At 35.6% G+C, this 24,254-nt stretch overlaps 1 protein-coding gene across 7 annotated transcripts in view; it reads left to right on the top strand.

Moving 5' to 3' along the window:
* Positions 1 to 7,324: 7,324 nt before the first annotated feature.
* LOC122535773 (chorion peroxidase) overlaps positions 7,325 to 24,254 on the top strand; it is a 39,969-nt gene continuing 23,039 nt past the window's right edge. For 5 of the 7 annotated variants that reach the window (XR_006308256.1, XR_006308257.1, XR_006308255.1 and 2 more), the window contains exons 1-2: positions 7,340 to 8,014; positions 16,273 to 16,473. Coding sequence is in view for 4 of the 7 variants with exons in the window: in XM_043667579.1 (XP_043523514.1) it covers positions 8,007 to 8,014; positions 16,273 to 16,473 (209 nt within the window). In the remaining 3 variants the exon portion in view is untranslated. Of the gene's footprint in view, positions 8,015 to 16,272; positions 16,474 to 24,254 lie in introns of all 7 variants that reach the window. The other 2 variants (XM_043667577.1, XM_043667578.1) reach the window with 2 other exon arrangements.

Here is a 24,254-nt window from a genome sequence, read left to right as displayed (position 1 = left end):
GAACCGAACGGTCACATGGTCGTGAGTCGCGTGATTCATTCTCTCCTTTTCTCCTTCCTTTTTTTGTTTTTTTTTTCTTTTCGCTTCACGTAACGAAAAGTGAATGTCAGTGGCATTTAAACGTTCCGGCGCGGATGTCCAAGGAAATCTGGTGCGTGAGCTTACCGACGGTGCCGAAGGTTCTTGTTAACGTGACCTCGTGAAACATCGCGGGCCCGACTGCTTTTGGAGATCCGCGAATGTGCGGAGAAAGTACTGTTTTTCTTTTCTTCTTTTTTTTACTCGTTTCAATCGAAATCGCGACTGCACGTGTGTATGATCGTTCACGATCAACATAACTAAAATTGACAGTTGCCTGTCTGACTATACAGATTGACTCGCGTTTCTTGGCTTTTTCTTTTCTAAGGAAGTAACACACTGACAAGCCTACTCTTTTTTGTTGTATAACAGAATATGTAGTACAACGTTCAAATTAAAGTGAACTTCGATAACTTTCTTTTTTAAGTTATATCTGTAGTCTAATAATGAATTGATTTATTAGAAATTTAATTTAAAGTTAATAAAATTAGTTTTTTCTAAAACTTATATTTTGAAAAAAAAAAAAAAAAATAGGTGGGAAAAAACTTTCGGTCCATCTTATACGTGTATAAGGTGTCACGTAAAAATGTGTCGAAAGGAGGGACAAAATTTCTCCATTAAAGCCTTCCTTTTTGAAGAAAATCAAGTTTGAACATTCATCGAGTATACTTGAACTTAGCTAATTGTAGACATGTCAGAAAAGAATAATCATATATTGTATAATATAAAATAGCTAATATAAGTAATTTTAATTCTTCTATACAAAATAGCTAATACAAATAACTTTAATTCTTCTATATAAAACAGCTAATATAAGTAATTTTAATTCTTCGAATTTTAAATTTCAAGAAAAAGAAACAATACATTACAATATAATACAGACAATGATTTCTTCATTCTTATCCAAGTGTCTCAATAAAATCACTAAAGTCACAATTAAACCGGTGAAATTTTCGAAAAATGATCAAATCTTCTCAACGCACGAAATTACGAATTGACGGACGTTTGACCGCAAGATCGAAACATAATTGTCGATGATTTGTCAACAATTACGCTCGTAATTAGCTCGTAATTAAATCGTAATTAATCACAGTAGAGTGATCGGGAATAGCTGTGAGATAAAGATAAACGAGCCGGAACGCGTGCGAAGATCGGTAAGAAATATCGGGTAATTATATCGACGTGTACACTGTCACATCGCGTCGGTATCACGAGCGCGTTCTCTGACCGTGCAATTGAGAACGGTTCGAAGAAAAATGGTCAATTTATAGCAAATAAGTAAGTAGAAAGTCGAAACAAGCCGATTATGCGAACGTTTGGTTGTTCTAACCTAACGTGTATAGTGTGTATACTGTGTCACGTCGAATTGGTGATTGCATTCTTTGAAGATCTGCCCCTATGAACGATGGATGATCTATCGATTATCGTTCGAGCTGTTTGGAAATTCAAAAATTAAGTTCGAGCATTTAAAAATTTATAAACTTAGAAACTTCAGTAATTTAAAAATTTGGAAACTTGGGGATTTAGAAAATTACAAACTCGGGGATTTAACAGTTTGGGAATTTAAATCTCTGAAAGTTTACAGATTTAGGAATTGGAAAGTTTGACAGTTCGGACACTTGGCACAACTCAAAAATTTAGGACCATTGAAACGTGGAAATTTAAAAATTTAGAAACTTCAACAATATTTGGAAACTTAAAAACTTGGGAATTTAGATATTCGGACATTTAGAAGTTTAGGAGTTTGGAAATTCAGATAGCTGGAAATTTAGAGAATTCAGGAGTCTAGGAGTTCAGACGTTTGGCAATTCAAAGATTTGGGGAATTCGGAAATATATTGTAGAAATCTGGAAATTCAACATTTCGTGAGTTGGAAAATCTGGGAATTTAGAAATTTAAGAACTTAAGAATTTAGCAATCAAAAAAACATTTACGAACTCGGAATGTTTGAATTCCGGGAATTAGTGAAGGCTAAAGAGTAACTGTATTACATTCAATGTTATTCGCGTTGCACTGATGAATTTCTGGCAAAAGTTACGTCAGCGAGTTTGTAACGCGATTAATAGATGCAAAGAATGCCAGCATAGAAATGTCAGCTTATTAAATATAAATAAATACGTGACGTCCAATGACATGCATCGATACGTTCGACGTACATGTGTGCTTTGCTTTGTGCGTTTCACAAGTAAAAGTAACTTATAATTCGAGAATTTCCGTTCACCTTTCGGATAACATAAAATTAATAACATATAACAATAACGTAACTTTAACGCCAAGCAATTGAATAGTCAAAGAAAGTCCCTATCGAGGGATAAAATTTCATAACGAAAGGGTAATTCAGTACTAATTTCGAGACCTCGAAATCCATCAACGACGCGATACCCTCTTCAACGTCCAATATAAACAATCGCCGCTTGAACTTGCAATTAGTAATTGAACACCGACAAATTTACCGTCGCGAATCATTTCAATTTACGATAATGGCGCCAGGCGGATCGTAAACGTTGCCTGGCACCTGCACGCGCGTTCATCCTCGTGCCCCTCGTTCAATCTTCCACTGTTTACACAATCAATTTTAATTCGAGAAACGAGCCGGAGATGGAAGATCGAAAAAACGTAAATACACGAGTACGTATGTGTGTGTATGCGTGTATACAGACGATATGATTACGTAAAGTAGCGAATTATTAACGATTACAACCCTTCACGGCGGTTGTCTCGAGAAGAACGACCGACGCAAAAGTTTCTCTTGCAAGTCCAAGTCGGCGGGAAGAGGATCGAGAAACGACGAGAGAACGTGAAGTCTCGGGAAGATGTACGACATAATTACACCGTGCTCGTCGCATTTTTCCCGTCACGTGACGGTCTTGCATTAAAAGCAGCGGATCTACGCCGGCGATTGGACGACTTTTACTTTACTTCGACTTAGCTCTGCAGGGTCAATTTGTATTTCATCTATTTACGCTGCCTGATATGTTACGTCGCGTTCGCGCTCCCATGCTGTTGGTAGTTTTGATTGATCGGTATAAAACCGATCTGTAGCTAGAGAGACGTTCCCTCGAATTGTTTGAACGTTTGAACGTTTGAGAGTTTCAGTAGAACGTCGATTATACGAACTATAATTGGGGGATAAGTCTGTTCGGGTAGCTGGTTTTTCGAGTGATCCGTCTGAAAGAGTCAAACATGCGATCGTGTTGCAAATCAACTGGAAATTGTTTTCAAATACAAATATTTATTGTATATTAAAATAAAAATATAATATATTAAAATTGTAATATATTAAATTTAAAATAATTATTATATATATATATATTAAATATTGAAAAATATTATAAATATATTAAAATAATTATTATATATATATTAAAATATTTATAATATTATAAAGAATGTACGTCTAATAATCAGCACTTTAAAATTTTCGTTATATCTTCACCTGGTACACAATTCAAGATGCAAGATCTATTTGTACATATCTCGATATAATTATCATCGTTTGCTATTTTCAAGCTGTTATACAGTTGAAAATTTCTCTTATTGTTCAAATTATTTTGAAATTCTGATGATATTGAGTCACTATTTTTAATGTAACTAATTGGACTCATTTTCTGACTTTCATTATATTCCACGACTAAATGTATTTTCGTTTCTTTTTTAAACGTTCAGTAATATTTAATATTTTACGAATATTTCGCATATTCTACTTCATTGTAACGCATCATCTCATAGAAATTAAATATTTTGTCCCATAGAAAAAAAAAAAAGAAAGAAGGTTTCACGTGGCAGTCAACGTGTTAAGGATACAAATAGAGAATACAATAGAAAGGATGTTGTAATAAAAAAATGGTCAATTACAGAATAAATTTCGTTTCACTTCGGTGCTAAAAAGATCATATCGATTTTCTTTTACTCAGTACATTCTCCTATGTAATTTTGCAAATCAGGTTTATGATTCACGGGATAATGAATAGCGGTGAGAACTGATTGAAGCGTGCATCGCGAGAAATCAAATCGATGTTGCTTTAATTAACTAGAATGTTTTCTGCAAACGATTGGATGTTCCGTAAGTATATTGCTAGGATCATCTTCCTAGACTGATCTTTTAATCCACGCTCAATTATACGGTACAAACTGTTAAACAAGATAATTGTTGATCATTAACTGAAATGTCTTCATCGTTCGTTAATGTATCTAATACTCCCGAAGGTATTCGATAAAGGCACTTTTCAATTCTCCTATCACTTGTTTTATTAATTCAAAAATTTCAACTATTACATAACTACAATATAAATTTAGCTCTTTCAATCGAGTCGTCAAAATTTCTAAACGTTTGTTTTAATATACACGCGTTATACAGTGATGAGCAGAATTGAACGCGTGTATACATGAATTTTTAACATTAATAATATTTAATTTTTAATATTTTATCGAGTATTTGCATATAGCGTCAAATTCCAAATCTAATTCTAATTTGTTATCTAGTTAATACTGATTTTTATATTTTTCCACTGTTCAAACACCACGCGATGTATTATAACGAAACAAATGATAATGAAAAATTTCAGAGTGTTTTGCACCTCCTCGATGAAGAATAATACCGACAATCAACCATCCACATCAAATCTAACGACAAAGCCGCAAAAACGCGAACTAAACGATCAGATGAAAAAAATTCTAAAGAGAAATATAATTTCTAAATTCAGTCGTGACAACAATCCGGAAGAAGGAAGCGTTTTCGCTCGTAATACAAAAATTAAAAAGAAGAAAAAAAAGAAAGAGAACAAGTGGCCGTGTGATCCGGTCGCGGTGAATTTGCCTGGCAATTCGCTCGTGCAAATGACAACGTCCGACTCGCTTTCGTTGTTACCGTCTGATTGATCGTGGCTGGTATTCGATGATCCACGGCGAGGCATCGTTTACAATTTGTACTCGTCACGTCGCTTTCTATGATTCGCAATAGCGCCGTCTAATGCACGCCTAGCCGCGAAATCCCACAGAGTCCTCTGATTAATCAAGTGATTTTTTCACCACGCCGTGATCTAAATCGACGCAGAAACCAATAATACCCGGCGATACTTGCGCCATCGAGATCGACACACGTTTATCACGGGGTAAGAGAGTTCGAACATTTTTTTCGCAGAAGCTCGTCGAATCAACAGAGAGAAACTATAGTGTTTCCAAAGCTGTCGAATTTGCACGTTGGACAGATACTTCGATAATTGCGAATTATCGAGTTCTTTCTATCGTTGATTCTCTCGCCAAAGTGCCAGCAACGAGAACGAGACTCTTTTTATAATGTAAAATTATTTCGACGTTTAATTACGATATGTTGCGAATTTTATTTTCTTTTTTTTTTCTATAAAATATATTTACTAGAGTTTCAACCACCTGCGCTGGCAACTGATTGCGGACCATAACGAGTGACCAAAGCGTATACAATAATTCGTCTTTCTTTTTGAACTCGTCGATATGATATCGATTGGATAGAAATTATTGAGAAGTGATAAATTTATTATTATTTATTGTCTGAGTTACTTAAATATACTTAAAACTGAGGAAACATTGCAATTTTGGAAGAGAAAAAATTCTCGACGTGCGTGGCACGTCACTCCAACGCAAGAGGTTAAGGATTCGCGTGAATTTTGAATTTTCAGGTGTAGAAAAATTGCAAATCCAGTTGCAAACCTTTCAATGGTGCGATTTTTTACCAGCTAGATCGATCAAAGCCCGCTCTATTGAATTTAATTTATTCTAATTGTTATCTCTTAAATTAACATATCTACTACTTCCAAATTTTATTTGAATTTCAACTGAGCTTGAAACTAAACAAAAGATCGAGAAAGTTCTAAAATTAAAACTGATTCGTCCAAAATTTGAATTCATCTCTTATGAATATTTCGTGAAATATATTTTCAAACGTCGAATTTTTTCATGGTCAATATCATCTCTTCTCGAGCCCCTGTTTTGACAGCCAAAATTCACGTTATTAACTCGCACGATCGCAAAGTCGAAGCGATCACAAGGTCAATTACTTTCAAATAAAATGTGACTAACCGATAAAACGACTTGCGTTTATCGTCGAAGTATCTGGCCGGCTTACACAATCAATTACAATATTCCGTTCGCTGTTCAAATTCTCACGACTTTCATAACCTTACGCAACAAAGCTTATAAGCACGGTACGCGCGCCTCTCTTACATAACGAAAATCGAATGTCCTTTTGAAACGCCCGAATGGCGTCAGGCTGTAAAACTCCCTCGTAAAGGACTTTATACCTCTCGATTTCGCGTATCACTCCTGAAGGCGTTTTCCTATCATCCTATCTCTCGTTACATATCTCATTCCAGAGAAAACGTCCATCTCGTTTGCTAATAGAGATTTGGAAACGAAAATTCGTACTAAACGGCATACAATTTCACTTCCTGCGGTCTTTCCATCGGCCTTCTACGTGACCTAACGAATCCAAAATGAAGGAATATTAAGGGGCTAGAGTTAAATAATTTCTCTACGCTCTGTCCAAATTCAGATGCGTTGCGGACCATAACGAGTGACCAAACCATATACAACAATTCGTCGCTTTCTTTTTCTTCTGAACTCGCCGGCACGATATGACTGGATAGAAATTACTGAGAAGTAATAAATTTATTATTTGTTTTGTCTGGGTTAGGTTACTTAAACATACTTAAAACTGAGGAAATGTTGCAATTTTGGTAGAAAAAATTGTCGACGTGCGTGGCACGTTATCCCAGCGCAAGAGGTTAAATACAATATGATCGATAGTCATCGTACGACAAATTCGATTAGGAAAATTTAAATTTCCTATCCAGATAAATTTCACGCGACGTCAACTCATCTCGATTCAATCTTACCCCCCCCCCCATTTTACCGAATTCGACAACTCTACGGAAGAGAATTGAATCTGAAGGAACGAGAGAGTCTGCAAGAACGAGACGAGACGCCTGTCTTGACGATCATAGATGAATCGCGGCGATCGGGTGGCGACTCTCTCGAGTACGTTACATATTTCGGAGAGCGCGGAGACACAATCGACGTCTGGAATCGAGGGCAGCAGCCGGCGGCTCGTTTAGAGAAAGGAAAGTCAAACGTGGACGGGAGTCTACGCCTCCTCCTTCTCCTCCTCCACCGCCTTTTCCTCCTCCCTCCTCCTCACTCTATCTCGCTCTCTTTGCCCCTATTTCCTCTTCTTTCTTTTTCTTTTTCAGCCAGGCTTAACCAGACTGTCTCCCGGTGTTCTCTCTCACCTGGAGGTTGTTAGTCCCCTCGAGAGACCAAGTGTAACTTCCATCGGCCCTCTCTCGCCCTCTTCCTACCTCTTGGCTGTTCAGCCAGCCACCGCTTTTGGGGAGCTTTTCCACCACCACGTGCCCACAGCACCGTGTACACGTAGTCGATAAAGAACTACACGAGCACACGCGTCGAGTGAGGTTACCGCATTATATGAGACACACGGTCAGTGAGCCTCTAACCAACAATCACTCGACACCGAGCACATCCAGTGTCAGTCTGACTAGTCACTGACTAACTAACAACGGCCAGAGCGACCGAATTTCTCCAGTAGAAGTGGGCTGGCTATCCACTGCCGTTGTATCGTCTGACACAGTGGTGAATTAGTCGAACTCGTGTCTGACACAGAGAAGACACTATAGAATTCGTCGTTTCGACCACGACTCTCTTCCCTTTTCTCTTCGAAATATTCCACTTCGATCACTTGGTACTTGGTGGTACTTGGTACTTTGCATTTTTTTTTCTTTCGTTCGTTTCGCGAAGAACTCGTCGGGAATTCGTGGCTGGAGGAGAAGTGCGCCGAGAGTGTTGTACGCGTTCTTCGGTTCATCCTTGAACGTCGAGCATCTGCTCGAATCGGTCTGCCGAAGATCGGCCAGCAACGTGGAGCACGTGGACGCAGAATGCTCAGGTAAACTACTGTTAACACTGCTCCGTCACTAACAGATTTGTTGCGATTATTGTTATTAGGAAGACTATTTTTCCTTTTTCTTCTTTTGGTTTCTTTGTGCCATTATTACTTGTGGTTGAACGATTTAGAATATCGATATCGAAACTTATCAGACTCTTTGGTTTATAAACACCGATTTGTTCTTAAATAGAAACACGATTATGTTTCTATAGGAATCTTTATCTAAACGAAAATTTTGTTTGTAGAAATTTTTATCTAAATTTTTTTTAAGATTTCTAACAATAAGGAGTCAAGTATGGCTCATTGAAAATTGAATATTTCATATAATCGCTATTTTCATTTCGTCACTTTAATTATAATTATCAGTTACTAACTGTACATTAAAAATTAGTAGTTCAATAATTAAAAAAAATTCTTTCCATTTAAAAGACCATTGGGAAATCAAATTTAGGCTAACGAAATAGGAAATAAACAGTGAGACAGAGTTCAAAAGCTAAAGGCAAGAAAATTAATCAACGTACACTTACGAGGAACAACTCACACATTTTGAACACACATACTTCCCCCGTTTCTTCCTTTTAGCGTTCGTTCTCAATCATTTGTAAAACGATCTGTGATCGTCAGATTATTAAAAGGATCCTTCCTCCGGAGAATAATCGCGAGAAAGCAACTCGATTCACAGTTGAAAGGGAGGATTGATATATTTCTGACAGTAATGAACATCCGAGAGACCGGTGTAATGATGATGTAATCTCTTGTAACCGTATCTAACTTGAAATCTTCAAACAAAACGCCGTTTAATGGGCTACCGTGCGCTTCACAATTACCATTCGTGGAAACTAACGACCGTATACACTCGGCGCATCCATGTTTGAGGCATTGCGTTTCCCAACGCTCGCATAAAAGAAACGAGAACTCGAGAACGCAAGAACGACCACGAGGTGAGTCTCTCTCGAAAAGTGTATTCTGTCGTAATTCATTATTACGGTTGGCGGCCAGCTCCCCGATTCAAAGGATCGCTCCAATTTTCATTTTTTTAATTCTGTGTTCATTGAAGTCGAAGGAAAGTACGATAACATAATATGTAGTAATAGATAAAATGACCGCCACCACGAGGAGATAATGTAAAGTTAATCAAAATTAAATGATAATGGAATTACCAGAATGGCCAAAATGACGAATTTGTGATTTTTCATAGAAATTTAGATTCGAAGACTCTTGCGCTTTTTCATCGTATCATAAATTTGTTGTAATATTTATAACGTTACACAATATTATTATATATAATAATAACATTTGTACAATATTAATATGATGTCACGTTTAATATTTACAATAATATTAATACAAGCATGATATTAATATTTGTACTTGCATTTATTGCAATTATTTCTTTTGTATTTTTAAAAATATAAAATTACATTTAATTTAATTTAATTTAAATTAACATTCATTTATATAATATTTACAATAATATCGATACAGGCATAATATTAATATTTATACTTACATTTATTGCAATTATTTCCTTTATATTTTTAAAGATACAAAATTACATTTAATTTAATTTAATTTAAATTAATATTCAATTATATAATATTCACAACAATATCGATACAGGCATAATATTAATATTTATACTTACATTTATTGCAATTATTTCCTTTATATTTTTAAAGATACAAAATTACATTTAATTTAATTTAATTTAAATTAATATTCATTTATATAATATTCACAACAATATCGATACAGGCATAATATTAATATTTATACTTACATTTATTGCAATTATTTCCTTTATATTTTTAAAAATATAAAATTACATTTAATTTAAATTAACATTTAATTAATTATAAATTAAATTACTGTTGTCGGTGATACTCATCGAGAATTGCAAGCACAATGGCAACGTCTGTACCCATTGGGATTCCTAATTCAAATGCTAAATTCAAAGGATACGCGTCTCTTCCTTCAAGCCGCGTGTCCTTCAAGTTGTTCGCTTTCTCATTCGTAGCCGATCGATCCGCGAGGATCGATTTTACGAATTACGTTATCCGACGGGGGAAAACGGTCGACACCGGGGCCCGGGACATAATCCGATCGAGTGGAGAGCGCATCGCGAGATTGGATTCAATCAGTCGTTGCATCGGACTCGTTGCGAGGAAAGTGAAAGGAGAATACTGCGGCAGACGCAGCGAGAAAGTAATCCGCGATCTTTATTCCGATCGGACACCCCTTCCCTCTTCCCCCCCCTCCCCCTTCATACCCCCCGTAATATCCCGACAATGTTATCAACACCGATCGACGTTTTTCATCAATCGGTGCGCGAGTAAAATTTGGCGCGAGCGCGTTCACGCACTTTCACCGCGAATATTTGTCCGACGTATTGTGGCGAACGTGTAATATACGTGGGAGGGCATGTTCGAGGAAGCGTGAAGTAAAAATTTTCGCACGTTTGCGATTTGCAATTTATCACAGTTTATCATTTCCAATGAATCCGCAACGAAGCTCGCACGTCACGATGGATTTCGCTGTCGTTATTCGAAAAAATGAAATCGAGGAAATTGGAAAGAAGCATAGCGTTTTTTTATGCGTGCCCATGTAATCTTATTTTTTTACGAACGTAACCACGGAAATGGAATTTTCATTGCTGAGCTATAAATTTCTCACGAACGCATAAAGCTGGCCAACGTGGGAGTTGATAATCACTGATTGTGGGAGATTAGAACGGTATGGTGATCGAATAGCGGGACAGAGAGGGAGAGAGAGAGAGAAGTTACAGATTTGAAGAATGGAGGAAGTGTAGTCGATCAGATTTCTAAATCTACATGTATTCGAAAGGAGAAATCGCGTTTGACGCGTGTCTTTCATCGAAATTTCACGGTCCGAAATTCACAGAAATAATCGTGACAAGTTACATCTACTGGTTCTAGTTTTCCAACTAGAAGTTGTCATAAAGTTTGTATTAAACGTAGCTGAATTTTTGATGAGTTATACGTTCTCAAATTAATTTTGAATCACCGTTACTGTATTTGTTCGTTACTCGATATTTTCACTAAAAAGAATTTATTTTACGTCCCAAGCCAAATGTAAAATATTATTTTTTCAGCAAGCGTAATTCTTTGTATTTCGATGAATATTCAACGATCAATTCGATCGATTACGCGTTCTCCACAGAGCAAATAATTTCTCGACTTGTTACGCGATTACGGTGGAGCATATAAACGAGATACCTATTACAGAGATTATGTAATGTCGAAGTATTTTATTAATATCAAACCGGCGCCGTTTGATTACGGCGCACGTAACTCTCGTTACGATTCAAATGCCCGCGGTTTCGTATTTTTTTTTTCGAGGCCATTTCTTCTCGTCCTTTCAGCTTTCGCCGATTTCCGGCACGGTACGATTTCTCGGCGTTACGCGGTTAGAATGTTGGGCCAATTCACGCAATTCTTGTCGCGACAGCATTTGCATTTCTCCGTACGAGACGCAAAGAGAAATGGTAAGAATAATTTTCAAGTGTAAAGGAATTTGCCGTGCAATTTGTTTGACACAAAGATAAAATCTCTACATCTAATTAATGATTACGCCGTGGATGTTTATGCATCTGCAAGAAATTTGAAGAAGAGAATGAAACTGAACAAAAATTAAATCAAGAATGTCGCAATAATTCGAAAATCAAATTAAGGATGTTAATACTGTTTCAAAATGAAAAGTTACGTGAGTACCATTGGGTTGGCCAAAAAACAATTGCCAGAAGCAATTATTTTTTTCTATTATAGATGGATATGTATATGTATTTCTTAAACTGCAACTAACTTCATTCCAAGTTGCAAATTCATTCTGTAATCTCGTAGCTGAGTTGTTCAAGCTTGTTTTGGAAAAAGAGAATACACGATCTCGTTAACAATTGTGAAAATAAAAGTGGAATATTTCCAAATGGGAAATCAAACATTTTCGAAAGGAACATTTCCATAAAATGGAACAATTAAAAAGGAACCATTTCGTTATTTTTTCCTGTAGTACTTCTTAGAGAAAAAAAAAAAAAAAAACACCGTGCAACTGTCAGAATTGGCGTGCTAAATTTCTTAGGGAACTTTTTCTCTAAATAAAATGAAAACTTTTTCAAACGCGATGTCACAAAGTTGCCTGAAAGATGGCAAAAGATGGCAATGGCAATCGATCAATATATTTAATATATTTGATAACAATATGTGTATTTAATATATTTAATATATTTAATATCGAACAATTATATAAAAAGGTAGTGGTCAATATTAATAAAATTTTTGTTCTTCACGAGAGATTCGCCTTTCATTTGCATACCAAAAAAAGGCAGTTACTTTTTGGTCAATTTACTGATATTAATTTCTAATATCTAAAAGTAGAGAGTTCGAGACATTTCCAGCTGTTTTGCCAGAAAACAAAAATTTCTAGGCGCATCTTCGTTCGTACGCCCGAGGAACGTAGAACGCAGCACGTACTAATCGCATAAGAGAAATATTCGAAACGCCTTCGGTTTCTTTGCTTTCTGGTCAGCTCGCGTGACTCCGCTCACGTATGAAACGATACATAAAACTAGTCGCGACGCGTTCGATTTCATAAGGCCTGTTCCCTCCCGATCGGGATGAATGCCTTCAGTCAATGACTTCAACCTACACCGTGGTGGTGGCCCTGTGTACCATTCGAGGAATCCCTCGTGAAACACCATAAATCAAACACGTACCGTACGGTGCATTGCCGTTACGGATTAGTCTAGAATCTCGCGAATTCGCGGCTTGTCTCACTTTCGCCACTTTTTTCCGCCTGTCAGTTTCTTACAATTAGAGAAACGAAGGAGCAGGATGACAGAGATTCCTCGTCACGTGAAGCAGACGCGCGACAGTTTTTCTTTTTTTTTGAGAAGCATTGAGAATGAGGACAAACAAAGGAGTGAAAAACAAATAATCACGAGAGACGCGAGAAAAATATGTTCTGAGTAATTATTTTCCGACAAAGAAAATGAAAAATGCCAAATGTGCCTAAATTGAATTTTTTTTAATTTAATTTTAAGCTAATTACTGAGTAAAAGGTTGCAACTTTCTCGAAGAATGTGTATAAATACTGACTTCCACTTTTATGTTTCAATTTTTTTTCTAGACGAATCTTCGTGTTCTGAACTAATTCTTTGCGTGTTAGGGATACCCATAAGTAACGTTGTTTTTTTTCAAATTTTGATAAACATTGCCAGCCAGCGACAATAATTTAATTTATTACGACGCAACCTATATTCTAGTTAAATATATTGACATTTAGTCTGCTTATTATAGATTACTACTGTATTAACACTTAAATAAAATAAACTTTTGTACAGTATCAAAGAAACATTACTTGCGAGTACCCATAATATGTTTGCACCTTCCATCATTCCCCCACAAATATTTTCTCTCGTTTTCCATTTCAATAAAGAAGAAAATACTCATTCGCCTAACTAATTTCTAAATTACAATAATATTTTTTCTCGCATTGTAAATGCGAATAATCGTGCCTATCTGCATTAGAAAATCAAAGACGAAGAAAAGAAACAAATTAGCAATTTTCATCGCAAGACGGACGCAAATGTTAAATGCATCGGAGTGTCGTTGGTTTTGTCGCAATCTCGAGAGAATATTATGTCGTAAATTGTATATCCACGTAAAATGTGGAGGCGATCGATTGTCGATTTATTATTGCGATCGTGTAGGTACACGCGCGATCGCGTAACTGTGTAATCGAGTGATATTTTCCCGCGGCTTTCGCGGAAAATTATTCATGTACGCGGTATATCGAGATCGAGAGTTAATCCGAGGCCGTTCACCTTTTATTTTATTAACCGCGACAATTACCAGCTCGGGTTGAAACGTCTGTCTGGGTGTTGGTCGACTTGTCGAACGTGTCGAATAATAAGCTTGGATGAAATTTCAGTTCGTTTCGTTAGCGAGAGATCGCTAACGTCGCGCGTTTCACTCGCCCGTTTATGGGGATTAATGGGATACACCGCAACATTACTTTGTGATCGATCGTGTATATTGAGATCGATATACACAGGCGTGCGAAAGTATTGGACCTTTTACGATAATTTGGAGAAAAACACTAATTTTGCCTTGAACAGTAAATGTCACGCGTAACTCTAAAAAATTTCTCAAAAATGGATCGAGAGGCGAGCAGCGAAATGTGCGTTTGATAATTTTTCCCGAAGGAGATATTAATTAGAATGGCTATTGATTAGCCAACGCTATGGATCAGGCAACAGTTTACTTAATTTAAAAATTCAGGTTGTTCGTTATTATTATTCGAAGCGGTAGAAAAATGGAAAGGAAGGAAAAATAGAACAATCAGGCCAAAATGATACAATCTATATTTCCTCTTTTTTTTCCTTTCCGTTCGCAGCGATAGTAATTAACAAATGCATAAATACGCTGGTGAATTTATACATAACGTGATTTCCTCGCGCTGATCTCGATCAATTTCGAGAAACAAACATTTCGAAACAACCGCTTTCGCAAGATTCGAAGAGTCGTTAGAGTTTCGTACGAAATGAAATCGTCAAGATCATTCTTCTTTTGTATTTTATCTGAACGAACACGTACCCGTTCATTTTCGACGATGCGTGAATTCAGAGTGAAGAAACTGCTCGCATAAGTAATAAATAAATACGTATACTCGCACTTTGGCAATCTTGCTCTCCGTGCCATGACGAGGAATTTCATAAAATATTTATGACACAGGTGTTTTCGAAACGAAGAGAGAGACACGTTCGAGGACGTTTGAAGAACATTTGCTTTCGGAAAATTCTGTTCTGCGTAAAATAATTAACTTTGCGTCACCAACAATTAAAGAGTCGTAATTTTGTTTCTTATCGATGGGTTTGATAATAATTTGAGCTTTAATTTGATAACGGCAATCCATTGCGAAGAAAAGATATAAACGAAGACATAAAGACATCGTGGCTCGAGCCAAACGTCATACATCAACATGCAACTCCGCCGCTGTTTCACTCGAACGATGCGCTATAATTTTCAATTATATGAATTTAGTTTCCCGTATTTGCACGAATATGAAAATGATATTTATTGATAAACGTAATGAACATATTGATAAATATGAGCAAATACATACAATTCAATATGGAAATGATATTTATTGATAAAATTTGTTTCCTTCCTAACTTTGACAACACTTAACAACAAGAGTTTCGTACAATTTGGATTGAATTACGGAAAATTTGGAAAATTTATCTCCGTTTCATCTCGTCGAGTTGAAGCAAAGGCGCGTTGAACGTAGCAATTTAGATGTAAGGACTTAGATATCTACCTTGGAATTAGATTCTATTACCACGCTACAAATAGCTAATCTACTCAGCTGCCTATTTGTCTGTCGCTCCTGTTGCTGCGAGTATCTCTACCGATGGCGTGATTTATGTCCAAGATACGTACTAGAATCCAACATTTCTCACAGTTTAACCATCAATTTTCCATCTAAAAATTCTCACCTACTTACACATTTAATTAAAGCCCAAAATTCGAAATCCTCGCAGAAAATTTCATCTTGGTCTGCTTGGTATCAAATCAATCAGGCTCGAGATCAAATTACCGTCGATCAAGATCAACAAGACCATCTAATATTAATTAATTTAACACGTTCCGTGCCGAGCTGATTTTTGATCACTTTCCACTATTAATGCAAATACTATAATTATCAAGAAAATTGTCTAGAATTTAAGATGCATTGCAAAACAAAGCAATAAATTTAATTTTAAGGTATTATTTTTTATGTGCTAGATAATAATATATAATATTAAACGATAGCAATTTATTATATAAATTATATAATACTATGCAATAATATTAAATACCAGTCTAAGTAATATCTAGTTTAACGTTATTTCGATAACGAATTTTACAGCGTCTTTTTACCGAATTCAGTTGATCTTGGCAGACAGTCGGGGGAAAAAAAAATGACAAACTTGGTATACATATTACTAAGATGACAAATAACTTTATGACGAATTTTTAAAAATTTCTTTGCCTCGCAATGAAAATTCTCACGCGGCACGGAACGTGTTGTAATACATATTAAATCTAAATCTACGCGAATATGCGATCGAAGAAGAGCGTAATGCGAAAGCCGCAACGAGATCTGGGCTACGCGAGAGTGGAATATTCGGGCGCGATCGGCTCGCGATATAACTCCGACGCCCGGAAGGGCAGATAATCGTCGCTGTTACGTTGTTGCAGATCCGTGATAGGGCGGACACGATCCGCGATAATCGGGCTGCTGCTGCTACTGGCGACCTGGCGAAACAACGATAGCTGCGACGGCCTGCAATATCAGCCGCTCGAGGTTTACGCAAACGGCGATGACTGCGCGTTGATCCTCAACGGGCCAGGAAGGACCAACGTCTTCGACTACACCTACAATTTGCTCCGTGGCTCGTTGTAAGTGATGTTAATACCATTGTAAATAACACGTGCACGCGACACGCAATCCGTCGATTCCGCTTTGATTCCGGGAGGTTGTTTCCTTGTACGTACGTACAGTATGCGACAAAAATAAGTGAACACTTCGATGATTTAACAGAAACGTATACGTATATTTTTTTTTTTTTTTTTTTTTTTTATGGGAAATTTTTGATCTTGTGTGATTGAGTACAGATTTACTTAACATAAAAGGAATTAATCGCAATCGACGATTGATATTCACAGATATTTAAACATAAGCGCTGAGAATTTTTGAATGAATGAGTAAGTGACAAAAGTAAATAAATAATCATTAAATCTTTAGTTTAACAGTTTAGTAGCAAATGTTCCAATGTGCAATCGCTGCCTGATTGTTCGAGTAGGAGGTGAAAAATTTTCCTTCAGGCTGCAATTTCTGAGTGTGTTTGTCGGGACGGAATGAAGCGAGTTCGATATTGACAAATTAACTATTATTATCTAATCGTTCGTTTGTCACCTTGAAATTTTCTGGATTAGATAATTTGCATTGTATTTTTGTTGTACGCAGGTAATATTTTATAAATGGTGGCTGGCGTTTTACTGAATTCTAGCAATTTATTATCATTTTGCATTCTGATGATAATCAAACGACGTTTCTCGTTGGCTGAACGCTTATTTCTTATTCTACGATACGAATTTAAAAAAAGAAGTAAAGAATATAGAATTACTAAGAGTTTCGTAAACGAGGACGAAAACTCAACAAAATTCAATTGTGAATAATGTCTAAAGTAGATATTTGACAAAATTTTGCTAAGATAATATAATAAAGAGGAAAGAAAGTTAGAAAACTATGTTTACTTATTTTTGTAACAAGCCAAATGTATGTGATTACAAATAATAATTATTATAGTAACGCGTTTATTTGGTGCATATTATGACTATTGTGACTATTGTTTTCAATTCGCCAACATAGCCGGTTTAGATCTTAGATATTACATCCGAAACATTAATGTTCATTTATTTTTGTTACACACTGTACGTACGTAGTAAGGTAAACTCAAGTGAATCACCGTCGGCGAAAATTCTTTTGCAGTTGATTTATTAACCTCTCTGCTCCGTGTACGTATCTATATTAGCCTGTTACGACATGTTCTCTCGAGGGCTCGAGGAACGTTTATCGCTATAAGATGTTTCTCGACGTTTCGACGAATTAAGATTACGTGCTTTTGGCGAGAACCAGATTTCGAAGTTTATTGTTTTAAATTGTGAAGATGAGCATGCTCTTGTTTGTGAATAGAATTTCCAATAAATATTTAGCAGAATATTTTCGGTTTTTATAAATAATGTCACACTTCATAAATTAGTATAGTTCAATCTAGTTTCACTTTCAGTGTCCTTTTACTACGTATAAATATTATATGTGTTTTTATTTACTTTAACGTTAAAAAATTTTATAGCCAATTCAGCTTTCGCGCCATTCGAAGTACAATTCAATATGATTTAATCGCAAATTATTTTTCAAAACAAATGAACGTAGCTCGAAACGCTACTGATAATATTATGTAGCATAGAAATATATAAATATATAATTGAAATAATTGATACGAAACAAAATTAAAAAAAGAAAAAAAAAAAGAAAGAAAAACGTACGATTGAAGAAACATAACTCGGGCAAACCACATTCATTTTATGTCCAATAAAATTACCATTTAATTGAAAGAAAAAGAACAAGTCGCGTGTCTTTTGGCATAATGTAATATTGCAATTTTTGCACGTCCCCTCGACTAATTACAATCTTAATCACAACTCGATATTAAATTCAGCAATTTATCGGCACTGAGTTAACGATCGCCGCCGGTGACCTCATTATTTCGCCATATTTTCCTCGTATCGATCGTTGGACATGTAAAAAGCACGTGCAACGTGTAATTACATATCTTTCGCTTCGGGGCTGGCCGAATTAAGGCACGATTCTACGTAACAATTGAAAAAAGATCTCTGTCGAGATCTAAAAAAAGCAGGAAATTTTGTCCAGTGTTCAGATGGTGGCACTTTCACCGACTCGTTGAGATAATGTTCGATGATTATCGTGTAAATCGATTTAAAATCGATTAAAGAAGGTATTATTGAACTTCGAAGACCATGACATTTATTTAGAGTTATTTAATTTTAAAGCTCCTAATACGACTTGCAACGAATCTCAAATTCTATCACATAATGCGTATAACGTGAAAAAAAAAAAAAAATATATATATATAAAATATCCAAGACGTTATCTGAATATACTGAGATAAAAGTTGATTCCTTCGTGAGAACACGTGATGAGAGAGCACGGTTACACGCCATGAAAAACCTGATCTTCTTTTGTTTATCAACGCGGATAAGACAATGGAGGACTGTTGTAACCACCAGTTACAGAACCTTGGAACGAAATATAGAGCTACACGGCGATTCTTGACATTTTAAGAAACCGAGAAAGATGGAGGTCGTCGAAGGGGAGGTCGACGAAGAAGTAGAAATGACTGTGAAATTGTCGGACGAAGAGATAAAGTTCCTGCGTCATTGATGATAATTATAGAGGCCAGACTCGTCTATCCCTCTACGGAGATACAACGATCTCTGGTCGATGAATTATTAATAGGAAGTCGATAACGAGGAAGCAGAAATTGTTGATCAATTTTATAGCTACCGATTATAATACAAAGAATGGTCGTGGTGTTTTTATAATACAAAATCGGGGTCGAGGGAATTTCGATAGCTGTATGATAATTCTACTATGCTAGTTTCTTGATATTCATGGAAATGAAAATATTTTGTAATTAATATGTCGTACAAGAAAATGTACAGGAGTATCTATAGCAACAATGCTCGTATTGTATAGATTGTATGAGCAGCTTCAGACTGTATGACAAATTATATTCCATTGAACAATATGAATCTGATTAACAATTACCCGAGAAAAAATCGTGGTAATCAAATTTTACGAATATACAGATTAAAATTCTGCTGACATTACTATTAATATTACAAATCTTACGGGACAACAAATGAAAAAAAATTATATATAATATAATTATATAATATATGATATATAATATATAATAATATAAAATGATTATATATAATATAATAAATATATATAATATATAATAATATAAAATAATTATATATAATATAATTATATAATAATATAAAATAATTATGTAATAAGTTTTATAAGTAGATTTTACAAATTACAAATAGTTTGATTACCCTGTTTGATATAAAATCGTAAAATTCTGAAAAGCAAACTTACAATACCAAATTGATATTATTAACTACAAGAGGTTCCAAAATTTTAGTACCGAGAGAACCAGTTTTCTTTTTTGAAGCTTCGAGTTTTTATCGGGCGAACGTTGACAAAATTTTCATTTCGTTTGAATTCTATTTTTTAATACCCTGGCTACGAAAGTAATAAAAGAATCCCAAGGATTCGTTTAAATTCGATATTATTTTTTATTAATATATATTTCTTATTTATATACATTTCGCTTGGATCACACAATTTTGCAAAGCTCCAAATAAATATTTGGAACCGAAATATTTGGAACATTTAGATGAGCTGTTGCTCAACGGGCTTGGAAAACAACTGGAAGAATTACGACCGATTTCTACCGGAGGAGGAGTGAACATCCCTCCATTGAAACTCGCATTACCTACGAACATAACGACGTACAAATCGTTGAAGAAGGTGTTTGTTGCTCCGCGAACACCTTGCCTAACGCAAGAAATCGATTTATTAATCCCATTTCTGGACGAAGATTCACGGGACGTTGCAGATGCCGCGACAGAGAGCATGATTCTGTCAGTTCTAACGAGGCATAATGCGATTGCATCGTTTCCCCCGCAAATTACGAGATTCGAGATGCGCGTGGCCCGTTGCAGCCATAAGAGCGAACGTCAGTGAACGAACCGGTGATTGTCGGACGGCTCGTGTAGTCACGATTAAATCTTCCGATCGCGAAAAGAAGAAGAGGAAGAGAAAAAAGAAAAAGAAAAATAATCGTCACGGCTGCTCGTGATGCTTTTACGAACGACCGCTAATAAAACACGACAGATCTGCTCGGGATAAAGGGGAGCAACGATCCAGCACGTTCAAAGTCCTAACGAGGATAATTAGAAAGTTTCATGCAACGTGCTGTTATCTGATAGCATGATGTATTTTATTTGCTGTTTGAGAAATTTACTCTGCAGCCTTTCTCGAAGATGAAAGCTTCTAATCTTTGGTCTCTCTCTTTTTTTTTAGAATTCTTTTCTTGGATAATGAAAACTCTCGTCCGAATAAATGTAGCATGATGCATTAATGATGGTCTTTGCGAATTTTCATGCGTTTGTAGGAATCTTTCTGCAGAGAGTGCGCATGATAGGAATATACGATGCGAAATACAATGTTTTTTTTTATAATATTTATATATACCACGACACAAACAATTTTTTACCAAGATTCCATTTTTTTTTTAAATTATATTCTCGAAAGTGTGACTTTTTCATAAAAATTTTAGCAGTCCATTAGGTTTCGATAGGAGTTGCTACTCCGAAAAGAAAATTCCGAATAAATCGTCGAATTTTAGCCCTGTAGATGAAAAAATATATATCGATCAGTTTTCAATAGTAGTTGTTCTGAACGAGTTATGAAATATTTTTCTGATCAATCACATTTACAATTTATTAAGGAAAAAGGAAATTCTGAATGAATTTCTCAATGAATTGTAGTTTTTTAATGGATGAAAAAATATACAGTAATTCATCGATCGACTTTTATTAAAGGTTCTGTCGATTTTTGTAAAGTTGTGTCGATTTTCATTAAAGAAATTCACTAAAGAGAGAAAGAATTTTGAAACTTTTTAATGGACAATCATTGAAAATCGTCGAGATTTCAATCACGTCGGACTCCAAGGCCATAATGTTATCTGCGAATGTTCAGATTGTACGCTGTCTGTTCACAATTCGTTCACGCGTAAACGACACGATGTGTGCATTGTATCTGCAATATTGGAATCCGTACGTTTGTCCAAAGAAGAAAGAAGCCGCCCGGGGACAAGATATAATGGCTCACGGCTGAAAACGCAACGCAAGATCTGTATGTATTTGTGCGTTACACTTGCACTCGCTTAACCTCGGTGAAAGCCAGATCGACGTGCGATCACGCGACTCGAATATTTTCGCAAGATATCGCCGTCACGGGACAACGAGAATTTTCCCCGAGAATTTTCCACGTTTCCACGGTACGATGCTCTATAACTATTAATAACGACATCGCGACAGTGTCCCAATATTTTGTCGAATATCGATGATGAACTAACATTTTTAGAACTTTCATCCTTCTAAATTTGATTCGAGATACATTAGATTGGACAAAAAGTAACTGCGTTTTTCCTTTTTCGCAAAAAAACCTTTGTTAGACAATGTATTGACCATTTTTGTTCCATTGTCTTTTGCCATTCTTTTGGGCAACTTTTTATTTTTTTTGAACGAAATTCCAAGATTTGATATCCTCGTCAATAGTGAAATCTAGCAAACCAATTCTGATAGTTTCGTAGTTGAAGGTTTCTTCACCATCAAATAATCTTTTATGAGCTTGCACAGCGTTCCTTTTTTTTTTTTTTTTTTTTATTTTTCGAAAGTAGTACAACATATGACGAAAATGTTCTTTCTTCAGATATCAGATCACACAATGAATTTGTAAATTAAAATGAATTTAGTTACATTCTATAGGAAAAAAAAACGTAATTATTTTTTAGCCAACTCAGTATTACATTAATTTTTATATTAAATTCAATATTATAATTTTTCATTTTAATTCGAAAATCGAGAAACGATAAACTAGATTTTGTACATAGATACTAGATACTAGATACTTTCTTCCATTTTTTTTTTAGAAATGGTTTTAAAAATGAAGAATTTTTATTTTCACACACGGTATTGACTCTCCGGGACTAGTTAAGGATTGAATACTCGCGATTTAATAACAACCATAAGATAATACCACTTACAAGTTCGACTTCTAGCTCTCAATTTTTTCCGTCTCGTGTGACACAGAGAGCAGTGAACGTTTTAACAGTGGCAGTGACATAACGCAGGCACAATGATATAACGAGAGTGACAGAATTTTTGTCGACTAGAGCAATACGTGAAAAATATCGTTTCGGTTATCGATACTACCGTTACGATTCAGCCTTGTATAGCGATACCTTGTCAGCTGATATTGAATGAAATGGGAAATCTATAGCTTGTGCAACACGAAGATCGTGTTCCTGGTTTCGTTACGTCGACAATGAATATTTCGTAATACGGAATAATAATATAATATATATAGAATATTATATATTATACAGGAAATGAACGTTCATAGAACATAAATAAAAAAATTACATTATTATAATATTATATATATATAATGATTTTACTATTTACGTTCTATGAACGTGCATTTCCTTGCTATTTATTATAGAAAGAATCCTATGCCTTCTCCTTGTCCCTTTCTTTGTTTTTCCTTTCAATCTTTGTAGTTGGACGTTGTTGTAATTTGTCACTTTATTTTTTACGTCTTTATGTCACGAAAGAAATTTCCCGTTGGGTCATTTTCTGTAATTAACATCAACAATTTCCAACGAATGAAATTACAGGGTACGACTGACAGAGAATTTGGAAAAAATGCGACTGACATAGAAATATAATTGTTTAACGACGTTTAATGATATTTATGTAACGTAGGTCGCTAGAATGCTTCTGTTAAATCACTTTCTACCCAGCTTAAAATTGCTCTCGGTAAATTTCGTTATACGTTGCACGCATAGTCCATGTAAGAGTCGCCGAAACGGGGCGGGAACGCGTTTTAAACGTGTCGTTCCCTTTTACGAATCCAGCGTAACCAAACCAAGTGAATATCAAAGAGATTGTTTTTAACAGGATTGGCCGTACGGCGCGCGACGCCGTGATTGCAATGAAAATACCTTCGCCATATAAAAATCGACGAAGAAGGATCGTTTTCCTCGTAAAATCTTTCCTCGTCGATTCGAAGCGATCTATTGGATCGTTCCGTAATGTCATACAAAAATCACTTCCCACTAAAATAAATCCGTAATTCTTTTGTTATGTATATTTTTAAAAATTTTGTTTAATGTCATCGATATAACTTTAAACCTGCACAAAAAGAAAAAAAAAGTATCTGTATGCTATGATACGTTTCATCTTTTCATAAACGCGAATTTAGACCAAAATTTTTAAATTTTATGGACTTTCTCCAACGATCGCGTAAATTTCACAAATAACGAAGCAAACAAGAAATTATCAAACGGTTAAATATTGTTTAATAATACGTTAAAACTTTATACAAAGTGACGATATTTTCAAACTTCTCTTAAATTTCGCGAATTTTTCAAGCGACGGAAAGGAAAACATCGTAAGAGTCTAATCGCCGCGACTTTAATAAACTTTAAGTTTCCTAATCTCGCGTTTCTTTTCTTTTTGCAATATTTCTATCAACTGGCTACAAAAGCCGTGGAAAATTGGCGCGTACAATAACTTATTAAACGTGGTGATACACGTTTTAAGTGGTTATTAGATTGGCCAGCGCGACGTGAAATTGCGTAGCTATTGCAATTAAATTCAGAATGACCCCCAAGTGCATTCTCGCCGATACTTTCAGCGTGTGCCCTGTTACTCCATTTAATAACGAATGTGACAGGATAATCTGTGGGAAAACGTTGCCGAGCACAAGCAGATTTCCTTGCGCGAAAATT

The sequence above is a fragment of the Frieseomelitta varia genome, unplaced genomic scaffold, assembly GCF_011392965.1.
Source record: "Frieseomelitta varia isolate USP_RPSP 00005682 unplaced genomic scaffold, Fvar_1.2 scaffold_769, whole genome shotgun sequence".
Classification (NCBI taxonomy): domain Eukaryota; kingdom Metazoa; phylum Arthropoda; class Insecta; order Hymenoptera; family Apidae; genus Frieseomelitta; species Frieseomelitta varia.
The sequence above is the reverse complement of the archived record's forward strand: the minus strand, read 5'-3'. Positions and strand labels throughout refer to the sequence as shown.